Source organism: Pan paniscus, chromosome 19, assembly GCF_029289425.2.
Source record: "Pan paniscus chromosome 19, NHGRI_mPanPan1-v2.0_pri, whole genome shotgun sequence".
NCBI classification, from domain to species: domain Eukaryota; kingdom Metazoa; phylum Chordata; class Mammalia; order Primates; family Hominidae; genus Pan; species Pan paniscus.
The window spans coordinates 28,754,604-28,768,131 of record NC_073268.2 but is presented as its reverse complement, the minus strand read 5'-3'; the positions used below and the strand labels follow the sequence as shown (position 1 = coordinate 28,768,131).

At 40.7% G+C, this 13,528-nt stretch overlaps 1 protein-coding gene across 6 annotated transcripts in view; it reads left to right on the top strand.

Annotated features, from left to right (window-relative positions):
- Positions 1 to 13,528, top strand: part of AP2B1 (adaptor related protein complex 2 subunit beta 1) — a 141,365-nt gene that overhangs the window by 124,205 nt on the left and 3,632 nt on the right. For all 6 annotated transcript variants that reach the window (XM_008971262.5, XM_008971260.5, XM_055102052.2 and 3 more), the window contains 2 exons: positions 780 to 866; positions 7,762 to 7,916. In XM_008971262.5, the coding sequence (XP_008969510.1) occupies positions 780 to 866; positions 7,762 to 7,916 (242 nt within the window). The remainder of the gene's footprint in view (positions 1 to 779; positions 867 to 7,761; positions 7,917 to 13,528) is intronic.

The window sequence follows — 13,528 nt, the reverse complement described above, 5'->3', positions numbered from 1 at the left end:
TATTTACTCTCCTGTGTCACAATTGTTCTTGCTCTGCCATTGGTCTCTAAATCACAGTGCCCAATATCTGAATAATCCAGTCACCCCAGGATACAGAATAAGAGGTTTGGGGACCAGGTAAATATGGATTTGAATCTCAGCTCTGCTATTTATTTGCTGTGTGACTGGTCAAGGTGATAAACTTTTTGGAACTTCCGTTTCCAAATTTGCAGTGTAAATAATTTTTATAATTATTTCATGAGATAATACATGTAAATTTAGCACTTTACTCTGTACTAAGTTCATACTGCCTCAAGCTAAGAATTCAGTAATTTGTAATAAACCGTCAGAACTCCCGATGTGCCTATTGACATTTCTCTCTTCCCTTATTTATGAATCACAATCTAATAAAACTGGCTTATATTGGTGCATATTAAACTATGTTGGCATTTAATTGATTTGATTCTTACAATAGCTCTTGGAGTAGGCAGGACAGATATAATTATAGATAAAGAAATTAAGGCTCAGAAAGGTCATAAGTCACCAAAATGGGAAAACAAGGGAGCCAAAATGAAACCCTAGATATAGACTCTTTTCCAATTATCCTAGTGTTACTGATGACGGATTAATTGATCTGAAGTATAGCACTTTTGTAGAGCTCAGCATTGGCTCCATTCCCAGTCTGCTGCTAGCTGTATTGCAAGAGCCAACATGCCAAAGGAAAAATGATGCAAGGCATCGAAAATCAGAATACTGACAGCTTATGCACATCCATCCTTCCCCTCTGCTTTCCCATACAGAGCGCCAGGTCTTCCTTGCAACATGGAAGGATATTCCCAATGAAAATGAACTTCAGTTTCAGATTAAGGAATGTCATTTAAATGCTGGTGAGTAATATACTCTAAATTTCAGTTTCATCTTAGTAAATCAAGTTAGATATTTGAAATTTTAATCTTTCTTTTGCCTACCCTTTTATCCTCCCCCGTATCTACTATGTTTCTAGTGGGTATATATGGTAGATGCATTACTTTGCAAACCTCTGTTTAAAAACGTGATATGTTTTGATGTAGGTACTAGATTACTTACAAGCTAACATTTAAGAAACAAGCTAGAATCGACCCATCTACCCAGTTCTTCACTAAAGATGTGTTAGTTCTGTTACTTAAACATCCTAATAATCAAAAACTGAAGTGGCACTTGAGAACATGCACTCCCTTAGTAATTGAAAGGACCATTTTCTTCTTTTATATCAATTTTTGGTGTTGGAGGAAGGTTGACTTTCTTAGATTCTGTACTTAGAACCCTGTGTTTATAATGAAATAATGTATCATCATTAGTGAAAGCCTCGTTGGGCCAAGTATGGTGGCTCATACCAGTAATCCCAGCACTTTGGAAGGCCAAGATGGAAGGATTTCTTGAGTCCAGTTCAAGACCAGCCTGGACAACACAGTAAGACCCCATCTCTATAAAAGAAAAAAAAGCCTAGTTGGTAACCTTTTACTACACTGCCCTGTGCCACCTTTCATATGATGATACTAACCTCTTTAATCACCATTAAAGAGCTCCGTACTCTTTCATAGTTAACTTTGTTACTGTAAAAGAACATGAAAGGGGTATCCCAAGAAGAGAAACAATAGCAGCTATTAGTCCCTGGGCTGTGTTTCTCTGAAGGATTTCTCAGGAATGAAAGGAGCCCTAAGTTATTTAGAGTCCTGCCTTTGTTTCACTGTTGCTCTCTCTTTCTCTTTAGAGCTCTTTCTTTCTCTCCTTTTGAAGTTAGTACTAGGCTTTGTGAGTTTGAATGAAAGTGAGCCTTGGTGCTTGGTCGGTACCTCCTCTTTCCTCATTTACCCCTCATTTACTCCTGCATACATTGGTGGTTCTCATAAGGGATTTCCAGCACATTGCCATCCTCCCATTGCAGCTGGAGCATAGCACTGGGGAAAGGTGGCAACACGGTAGCACAGAAAGCAAAAAAAAAAAAACACACACACACACACAAAATAATGCCTTCTCATTCCAGCTTCCCCCACCCTGCTCCCCGGCCCAAGATGGAGTCTCGCTCCATTGCCCAGGCTGGAGTGCAGTGGCACAATCTCGGCTCACTGCAAGCTCCGCCTCCCAGGTTCATGCCATTCTCCTGCCTCAGCCTCCAGAGTAGCTGGGACTACAGGCGCCAGCCACCATACCCGGCTAATTTTTTTGTATTTTTTTAATAGAGACGGGGTTTCACCCTGTTAGCCAGGATGTTCTTGATCTCCTGACCTTGTGATCCGCCCGCCTCGGCCTCCCAAAGTGCTGGGATTACAGGCATGAGCCACTGCACCCAGCCCAGCTTTTTGTTTTTAATTTTAGTTTGTTATGGCTCTATGTAATATTCATCTTCTGTGTTCGGATGAATCTTATAGGGCTTTTGAAATCCAACATCATAGTGATCAGCTTTATCCTGTGATACCTCTTTTAAATGTGATGCTCCTATAGGCCCTCTCTGAGACATTCAGGAGACTGAAGCCCTCCTGGAACCCTCAGAATAAAAGACATTCAGACAGGCATCTTTGCATATAGAAGCTTCAGGCAGATGTTTGCCTCTGATAATTGTTTCACGTCTCTGGAGCTCTTGGAGAGGTGTTTGAAGCATGGTCTTCTGTAATTTCCATCATAATAATTAATTGTTTCAATTAATTCAGTAATAATTGATTTTTTTCATTTTGTGTCATATTTGAAGAAGATGACAGTGTCATCTTTCCCTCACTTTGAGGCTCACTGGTGGATCCTATTAGAGGAGCCACCTCTGTACCCAGCTAGGAAGAGACCAGGCCCCTGGTTATATTCACCTTTGTGGGAGTTGGTTCAATGGCAACATTTCAAATAGAATGTTCCTCAGAACACTCTTCCCTTAAAAAGGGTTTTGGGCCGGGCACGGTGGCTCACGCCTGTAATCCCAGCACTTTGGGAGGCCGAGGTGGGCAGATCACGAGGTCAGGAGATCGAGACCATCCTGGCTAACATGGTGAAACCCTGTCTCTACTAAAAATACAAAAAATTAGCCGGGCGTGGTGGCGGGCACCTGTGGTCTCAGCTACTCGGGAGGCTGAGGCAGGAGAATCGGCTTGGATCCAGGAGGCGGAGCTTGCAGTGAGCCAAGATCGCGCCACTGCACTCCAGCCTGGGTGACAGAGTGAGACTCCGTCTCAAAAAAAAAATAAAAATAAAAATAAAGAATAAAAGCGTTTTGTTATCCATGAAAGTTGAAAAATACAGCATATGCTAGGCTTCACCTGGAAATTGCCATTGCACGTTAGCAGACTAAAAGTTCTGAGAAGTGCTATACTGAAGAAACCTATTTAACTCAGTGTTAACTGAACTTATTTGGCCTTGGAATTTAAAATCACAAAATATTTATTAGTAACATCATGTGGACCACCAGTATTCCTTGAACATGATCTGGAAAACACTCTCCGAGAGAGAACAAAGATAGACCAGAGTGATTGGAAAGCAGGTTTTGTTTCAGACATGTTCAGTATGAAAGGGACATGGTTGTTCAAAAAAGAAAATAGAAGTTGGGGTGACTGAGGACTTTGGTCTGTCAAAATAACAGAAAAGAAAAAATCCTCCTGCTTTTAGACTGGAGTTTTGAACTCTTATTGCACCTCAGCATGTTTTTGTGATCTTATCAAAGAGAAAGTGTCTGGCATTTCTCCTAGTGGGGCTGTGCCCTTTGATGTCGTTTCTCAGAGCAAATTCAGTTTTGATCAATTCTGTCATGGCCTCACGCCAATCGCTCCATGCTGTAGGTGCTCCAAATACCAATGAATCAGATTCCAGTGATACACTGCTCTGTGGCCATGCCGCACATGAAACATAGGGGAAAACAGTCATTGCATTTTCTCCAGGAGTCCAAGGCCAACATTTTCCCACATTAAATCACTGCTAGTCTTGCAAGACCACTTCCTGCAACTAATCCTTTCCAGCTCTTCCTTTGAGTCCACCCCCAGGTCTGGAGTGCCCTGGCCTTTAGATTTCCTTCCAGTCTCGAGGGCTCTATTAACATGAACGTTTTTGGCTTTAGTGCCTTCTGATTCAACACCCTGGGTCTAGCTGAGAGCTAAAAATACCATCCTTTCCAGCTGATCTGCCCTAATCACAATAGCACCAACACTTTAAATAGCTTTTCTGTGCTAGCATAGACATTTGACAGATGGAACTAACACTCTGAGGGCTACAGGAAGTCACAGGCTTAAAGGACTTACCAACTTAGCACTGAGCTTTACTTTGCTCTTTCATGTCTTTCTAGAGAATAAAGAAAGAGACCCTCTTCCCAAGTCTTAATAATTAATCAGATCTTAAGAGAAAAGTGTATGGTGGGAGTGCTTATGATGCCGCTAATTGTGTTAAGTACTAGAAAATGTTAGATCAGAAAGCTGCTAACAGAAGTCTCTCCTTTCTAGCACCGATCATTTCTGTGGATGTTGGGAGATCTGTATGAATCTGTTTTACATCTTACCATTACAGCTGCATTTGGGGTTAATAGGTATCTGGGACTACTATCTTAAGTGCACAAGAAGTAGTTGCATCTCCAGCCATATCTGGAAAGGAATCTTTGTGACGAACAGTTCTACAAACCTGTTTTTTAAAATAAGTGTTTATAATATTAAGAAAAGCTCAGAGACTTAATGTATCTATTTTCATTAGTTAGGTACTGTAATGAGAGACAAATATTTGTTCCAGCATGGGGGTTAGGTAAGGATGAATTCTGTTTCATTGTTTTGTTGTGGCTCTCCCCATCCTTTGGAATATTTCAAAAATGGAAACACTCTTCCAGCTAGCACCTAACTATCATTTGGTTGCTTAAATGGTAAAAAGCATTCTTTTCAGCAGTCATAGTGGTTTTGAACTTGCTAATAAATACCACAGCAGGGCCCCAGATGTAAATTCCCCCATTCCCACTCTCTAATATGAGTACCTGCTTCACCCTTGTTGCTGTTAGAGGATGTGTGACCTTAGCTAAAGTAGAAAGATAAAGGAAGGAAGATCACATCGACACCTTCTAAGAGTTCAGGCCCCAGATTCAAAATGCCAAATTTATGGAAGGATACAAATGAACCATACGAAATCTTATATTGACTGGGCTCAGTGGCTCACACCTGTAATCCCACACTTTGGGAGCCTGAGGCAGGAGGATAATGTGAGCCTGGGAGGTCGAGACTGCAGTGAGCCATGATCACGCCACTGCACTCCAGTCTGGGCAACAAAGAAAGACCCTGTCGAGAGAGAGAGAGAAAGCAAGGAAGGAAAAAGAAAAGAAATCATATCTTGAATGAAGGGTAACTATATTTGACCATCTTTTTTTATTCTATGCTTTGGGATAAATCTCAGTGTCTTATGCCTCAGATGATATCATCAGCACACAGTGAAACAATATTACATTACAGTCTCATTATCAAACTCTCACAACTATAAGATTCCGTCCTGTTTCCCAGAAGGTCAAAATGTGTTTTAAAAAATTAAAAACTATGATATCTTGTCAAGAATTCTATCCCAGTCAGACCAGGAAGCCTCCTTATATCTGGCTTCCCTTGCCATTCATCATACATTTAGCAGAATCTCATCATTCTGCAATCCGTAAATCTTCAAATTCAAACCTAATAACTAAAATGTATAAAAATCGAATCACACATACTAATGTTATGGAACCCTCTCTCTAATCTTCTGATAAAAATCACAGTACAATCATTCATTAGGAACAGAGTCAGGTTGCTGGCCAGAATGCTTCCAAATGTATTAAAGTTACATCCATTCAACTTGCTTATTCTTCCTGGCTGTTTGGCATGTTTTCTAATTCTAGAAGAGTGAGAATAAGAGAGAGAGAGACAGAGAGAGTTTCTTAGCCTGTCATCTCTTACATAGGTGGTGAAATAATTGAGAATATTTCATGATTATTTCTGTAGGAATCTGGCCCTTGCCACATGTATATGCTAGAATGTATTTGTGCCTATGCAACAAGGTGGCTGTTCAACAAAGGCTCCTACTTTGTGTGTTTTTGGGTTTCCTGGGAAATGGGCAAGGGCCTAGAAAGTTAGGAATGATTTTTACAACTTAAAGCAAGCCCCTCTGTGTTCAAGACAATCCTGTCAAAAGGCATTAGCCAAACCCTAGCTGATGTTGCCTAGCAACCCACTCAAAGCTGCAAGAGCCCTTCATTGTGGGAAGCAGGGTGGCAACCAGAACTGCCTCATCCCCCACAAGGTGATTAAAAGGGCATACTGAGGTCCCTTCAAAGGTGATTAAAAGGGCATATTGAGGTCCCTTCTTCCAGCAATATTGCATAGATGTACCCTGAGATACATTTTTTGACTCCTCAAATAGAGCCATTTCTTAACTACTCTGCTTGGTGTCAGTGAAGACCTAAGAAATAAAAGGGGAAAAGCTAAGTAATAACTAAGTGTGGTAAAAATGTGTCATGAAAGGAGTCTTAGTGCCTCCTCTCCTGAGCTGTCAGTGGTTTGAATGTGCGAGAAAGACATCAGGGTGAGAGCTACCTGCAAAACTAGTTCACGTCTATGTCTATGGTATTATGTAAATATTGGCATCTCCAACACCTATCAGAGCAGATATTGATGAAAGGTACCTGTTGTATTGCAGATAACGTGGGAAACACAGTGATGAAAAACTCCAGGATCCCTTTGTTCAGAGAGCTTACCATTTAGAAGGGTAGAAAGACCATCCATCATGGCAACCTTTTCCCAGAGAGCACAATAGAATATGACAGATTTTTATGTGGGGAGAATTTAGTTCTTGAAGTAGGCATGAGTAATTTGAATGCTGTCTTCAGAAATGAATGTAATAAACAGTCAACAAAGAAGCAGTGCTTGTCATCTCTATTCTTAAAGTTTCTCTTTCTCTGATACAGCAACATCTCATAAAGAGAGAAATAACCTTTAATTCTGGAACGTTATGTCCTTTTTGAAACTGTAGTCATGAGGAAGAGCCAAAACACCAACCCATTCTTACCCTGAGTTGGTGACTATGAAAACTTCTGTCATAGTTTCTGTCATAGCTGGGATCTTAGGATCTAGCAGCAATCACCTTTGCACAGCTTCAGTCTTTCTCAAAATCTGTGGTTGAGACAGTTTGTTTCGTTATTATTTTCGAGGCATAGTATTCCCTAAAGGCTTAAGAAATCATTTCTGCCTGCTTTGAAAAAAAAAAAATCTTAAACATCTAGGTTAATAAATTTGATTTGCAGTTGACTTCTGTAGCTCTGGGCCCTTCCTGATCCTGGCAGTTGAGGCCCAAATGGCTCACAATGAAGTAGTAGTGACTTGGGAAGTAGCACTATGGATGTGGTCATCAGTCTGTGTGTCCCCATTGATCTGGAACCAGCATCCAGAAACAAATACCAACATGACAGTCACTATGGCATGCCCACACACTTATTTCTGTCTTTGTCCTCTTCAGAGTCTTCTTTACCTGTCTAGCACCTAATTTGAGATTGCCAACTCCTTAGGCCCACCAATATCATAATCTCCAAAGGTAACTCGCACTAAACCATAGGTGTACCTTATTCTGTTTTCAGTCCTGGAATCTGATAGGCAGACAAGTCATGAACCTGTTCTTCACTTTTTGCTGTTGTGTGGGAGAATGGCTTCTGAAATGTACACATGTCCATGTGACAGTACTTGTCAGGGAACTGAACACACATGGCTCATAAGGATGTGAGAAGAGAGTACATTTGTTTGAGATTTTAACTGAAGGTGTTGGATTTTGAATCTGTATTTCTAGACACTGTTTCCAGCAAGTTGCAAAACAACAATGTTTATACTATTGCCAAGAGGAATGTGGAAGGGCAGGACATGCTGTACCAATCCCTCAAGCTCACTAATGGCATTTGGATTTTGGCCGAACTACGTATCCAGCCAGGAAACCCCAATTACACGGTAAGGCCTTTCTCAGAATGGGTGAGATGGATTAGAGGAGGGAGGTGAGAGCCCTTTCATGTTTACTTAGCACCCTAGAAAGACCTGGAGGAGGTGCTTTAAACCTGAGATATACAAAATAAGTAGTCAATGAAGAAGCTTCCATTTGCCTCAATGGAAGACCTCCTCTCTGCAGTGTCCGCCCCATCCAACAGGAATGGTATCTCTGGCAAGTGCCTCAAATCCATCCCTCCCCCCGGTGTATACAGAGTTGCTCACAAAACTTGGCAACTTCATCCTCAATATCAGTTAATACATATCTAGTGTATCTGTGCATGTGGTACTATAACAAGCTGCCGAGAGGATTGTTTACATAGTTAATGTCCAGAAGACCTTTCTTGCTGTTGGAGTTCATGACCTAAGGCTATCAGAGTCATTAACACATGAACTTTTTTCAGCAGCATTGTATGACGTGAAATGCTTGTTATTAAAGGTGAGGCAAAATGGAACACACCTTTGGAAGCGTATAAGGGGACTTTAGTTTGGGAAATTTCCTTCAGTATCAGACTGAACTAAAGTAAAACTTCTGGCAATAATAAGGCAGAAGCAGTTGCTTTGTTAAACAGCAGATTGATAGCCAAGCACTAGGCATTTATTTGCTGTTGTAAAATGCAATTTCCCAATAGGATGTCATCTGCATTTTCAAAAGTAAAGGAAAAACCCTTGGGATGGGAGAAATATCTTATTCCTCTGTTATGTTTGAGGGTTTTATGGGGATCTATTTAATTCTGAGGAAGCTGAATAGTCCGTAGCTTAAGGGAGCCTTTTAGTCATTTAGCTGAGAAAACTCTGTGACCCGTTCCTTAATTTTGACAGCTAAGTCTGTTTTCACTAGCATATATCAAGGGAATAGTACCATCCGGAACTGAAAATTCTTGGTGTTTTTCCCACTAGTTCCCATCCTTGTAGTAAGTTAGAGTAGCTGTGTGTGTGTGTGTGTGTGTGTGTGTGTGTGTGTGTGCTCGCTCCTGAGGCTTATCAAGTTAGACTTTTGCCCAAGCACTTATGAGCTGAAAAACTTCAGGCTTCCCTCATAAAATGTATGCTCCTCTCCCCAACCCCCCACCAGTCTCATCTCTTTTGGAGAGTAACATACACTGTCATTTATCTTGAGTTTCCCAAGAAAGGAAAACCCCTCTGTGCTGTTTCTGGAGGGACAAGTTTTACTATAAAACCAAGATAGCACATGCCTGTAATCCCAGCTACTGGAGAGGCTGAGGCAGGAGGATCACTTGAGCCCATGAGTTCAAGACCAGCCTGGGTAACATAGTGAGACCTTGTCTCAATTGGAAGGAAAAAAGGGTTGGGGGGAGAATAACTCCATTTACTCTCTAGAAATTTGCCAAAAGTTTATATATGGGTGTGCGTGGTTTTTTTTTTTTTCCTTTTTTTCTTTTTGCTTACTGTCCGTTATTTTATTGTATATAGTCTTCCATCTCAGCTAGGTTAAAGAAGCATGATTACTCCCAGGTTGCAGATAAGTAAACCATGGCTAAGAATGATTAGTGACTAGTTCAAGATCATGTAATTTGTTGGTAGGTGAATTTTGTTTAGAATTCAGGTGTTTCTTGACACTCTTCTTACACAATATTCTTGATTTTGAGAAGAGCGTCTTAGTATCACTGTCCTAAACATAGTTTGTTAAAATTTTAAAAAGTATTTTATTTTGAAATAAAGACTTAACAAATCTTTTAAATGGAACAGTAGAGTTTCTACATCTCTTTTACCCAGTTTTCCCCATTAATAATAACATCTCCCCGTCTCTACTAAAAATACAAAAAAATTAGCCGGGCGTGATGGTGGGCACCTGTAGTCCCAGCTACTCGGGAGGCTGAGGCAGGAGAATGGCGTGAACCCGGGAGGCGGAGCTTGCAGTGAGCCGAGATCATGCCACTGCACTCCCACCTGGGCCACAGAGCGAGACTCTGTCTCAAAAAAATAAATAAATAAATAATAATAATAATAATAATATCTTACACACCCATACTACATTTTCAAAACTAAGAAATAGGTATTAGTACAATATAATAAACTATAGACATTATTCTAATTTCACCAGTTTTTACATTACTTTTGGGGGTGGGGGATTGGTAGTGGATAGTACTATGAACTCTTATTACATGTATCAATTTGATAACTGCTGCCAGAGTCCAGACACAGACTTGTTCTGTCACCACAAAAAAAAAAAAACTCCCTCTTGCTATCCCTTTATGGTCAGACTCTCACCCCAGCCCTAACCCCGACAGCCTTTGTCCATTACTATAATTGTGTCATTTTTAGAATGTTGTATAAATTACACATGTAACATGTAACCTCTTAAGATTGTTTTTTGCACACATAACACTCATAACATTCTTCCAAGTTGTTACATGTATCCATAGCTTGTTCTTTTTTATGGCCAAGTAATAGTTCACTGTGTCCATGTACCACAGTTTCTCCATTCATCCTTTGAAGAATATTTTCTCCTTTATATTTAAACAAAAGTTTGGAAGTAATTGTAAATTCATATGTAGTTGTGAGAAATTATACAGTGACCCGGTGTGGTGGCTCATGCCTGTAATGCCAACACTTTGGAAGGCTATAATGGGAGGATCGCTTGAGGACGGGAGTTCAAGACCAGCCTGGTCAACATAGTGGGACCCCATCTTTATTAAAACATATTTTTTTTAAAGAAATACAGTGAGCTCTTCCTGTAAGTGACCTGAGATGATCTCTGTTCAGTTGGCCTAGAAAACCCCCAAAATCATACAAAGCAAGAGATTCAAATCTTCATGTTTACTTTAAGAACACCCGTGGAAGTGCCCAGGCCATCAAAGGTATGCATATCCAAATAGCCACCAAGTACTTGAAAGATGTCACTTTATAGAAGCAATGTGTGTCATTCCATATTATTATAGTGGAGTTGGTATGTGTACCTAAGCCAAACAGAGGGGCTGGGCACAGGATGACAGGTGGCCCAAAAAGAGTGCTAAATTTGTGCTGTACATGCTTAAAAAGGCAAAGAGTAATGCTGACCCTAAGGGTTTAGATGCAGATTCTCTGGTCATTGAGCACATCCAGGTGAACAAAGCCCCAGGATATGTTGCTGTATTTATAGAGCTCAGGTCACATTAACCCATACATAAACTCCCCTGCCACATATTGAAATGATCCTTACTGAAAAAGAGTAAATTGTTCCTAAACCAGAAGAGAGGGTTGCAGGGAAGAAAAAGATATCCCAGAAGAAATTGAAGAAAACAAAAATTTATAACCTGGGAATAAATTCAGCATGGAATAAATGCAAATAAAAGTTAAAAAAAATAGATTCTGTCCTCGTGGTTTAGCCACATCCACCTTCCTTTGTCATATATATATATATATATATATATATATTTTTTTTTTTTTTTTTTATAGAGATAGGGTCTCGCTATGTTGTGCAGGCTATCTCAAACTCCTGGCCTCGAGCGATCCTCCCATCTCGGCCTCCCAAAGTGGTGGGATTGCAGGCGTGAGCCACTGCACCTGGCCCACCACCCCCCCCCCCGCCCCATATTTTTAAATGGTGAATTTGTTTATACTTCCTTGCCCCCTTTCCTATTCTTCATCCTATCTGGTGACTAGGTTCTCTGCCCACAATACCATCTAAATCTCCCATCATAGCACTTGACAAATAGGTCTAATTTGTTCCCCTAAGTGGCACCCTTTTAGTCATTAGACTAAAAGAAGAGGTGGTGGTAGAGGGGTATCAGAGGTATCTGATTTGCCTATCTAAAGAGGCAGACTCTAAAGTCATTCTGATCCATTCCCTTCATCACCTTAAGTTCCCATTACACTATTAATCTGATCTGAGCTAAGTATTAAGAAAGAAAGAAATCGGGTTGAGCCAGCACTAATGCATGACAGACTGATGGTCCCTTAGTCTCCTAAGAGGGGTTAATAAAACACTTCTCCCCAAACCCCAGTTTTTATTGTATTTTATTAAGAAGATAGGTTTATCCTATAAGGGTGAGGCTATATCTCTGTAAGTAGGTAATCCTCACCTGAAAGATAACTTGTCCCACGTGAAGCAGTGTATGTTCCACACCATATGCCAAAAGTGGATGCATAGCCCCTTAATTTTAATTAGGCAGGACAGGGTGACTCTTCTGCCCTTGGTGTGTCTAGTTTGGACTGGATTCCTGAATGGCTGATGTTAAAGACATGTCACATAAGGAATTAGCAGTTGGAAAGTTAAGCCCCAAGGAAGGCCTCTTTCTCCCTGGGAGCCATACAAAATGAGAGCCAGAGTCCTAGCTATATGTAATAAACTTGACACTTTGTCAGAGGCTGGGGTGGAGGTAGGGGTGGGGAGGTGTGGATATTAAGAGTCCAGAGACAGGGAAAGTTTCTTCCCCATCCTCCAAAGACCAGCGGTAATGCCCAGGGCCTAGGGTCTGGTCAGTCCATGACTTCCCACCAATGCCAGCCTTGGCAGTTTGAGCCATTGTTGAGGAAGGCAACATTTCCTTACTAGTTGTAAACATAAAAATGAACCTCCAGCTGGAGGAACTTCAAGTATTGTTACAAAGATGTGGAAAAATACAAGATAGTATTTTGGGGGAGTATTTGGGGACTACCTCTCCTTAGTCTGGGAGTTAACTCTCTTAAGCTGTTGTTTCTCTTTTTAGATTCCTCTTCTCTTCCATTTCTGAATCCACATATTCTCCCACTAGAATTTTCCACAACACTGGCAGTAGAGAAGGCTGTAGAGAAGGAGGTACAAGAATTGCTTTAGGTCCAGCGCAGTGGCTCATGCCTGTAATCCCAGCATTTTGGGAGGCCGAGGTGGGTGGATCACCTGAGGTCAAGAGTTCGAGACCAGCCTGGCCAACATGGCAAAACCCCTTCTCTACTAAAAAGACAAAAAAAAAAAATAGCTGGGTATGGTGGCACGCATCTGTAATCCTAGCTACTCGCGAGGCTCAGGCAGGAGAATTGCTTGAACCCGGGAGGTGGAGGTTGCAGTGTACTGAGATCACGCCACTGCACTCCAGCCTGGGTGACAGAGCAAGACTCTGTCTCAAAAAAAGAATTGCTTCAATAGGGAGTTTGAAAGTCAGGGAAATGCCTAAAGATGCAACTTGGACCAAAATAGGGAGCTGTTTTATATATATAAGGAACAGCTATATTCTTAAGTTAGTTGTTTTGGTTTTTTTTACATTTATCAGAATTGTCTTCCTGACTAATACCAAGCAGCAGTTTTGGGAATGCCTTGGAGACTGAATATTAAAGCTGTAAATCAATAGAATATCTTCCCATGTTCTTTTGTTTGGTTTGGGGTTTTTTTGCATTTTAAATTTTACTTTAACTTTTTAGGTTGTTAGTTTTTAGGAAATTCACCGTTGACCAAAATCTTCTTGACCTTTTATTCAAAGATAGTCTCACCTTTTGCACTATGTTAAATTGTCCTTAGTCTCTAATAAGAGAATAAAGAGGTAAAATAGTCTAAAATCTCACGGTGCTACATCATTCAAGACAATTTTTGTTGACCTGCCCTAATTAACAAGAGGAATGATGTCAGCAATATAAAATATATAGCTATTAAATTTTCTGGT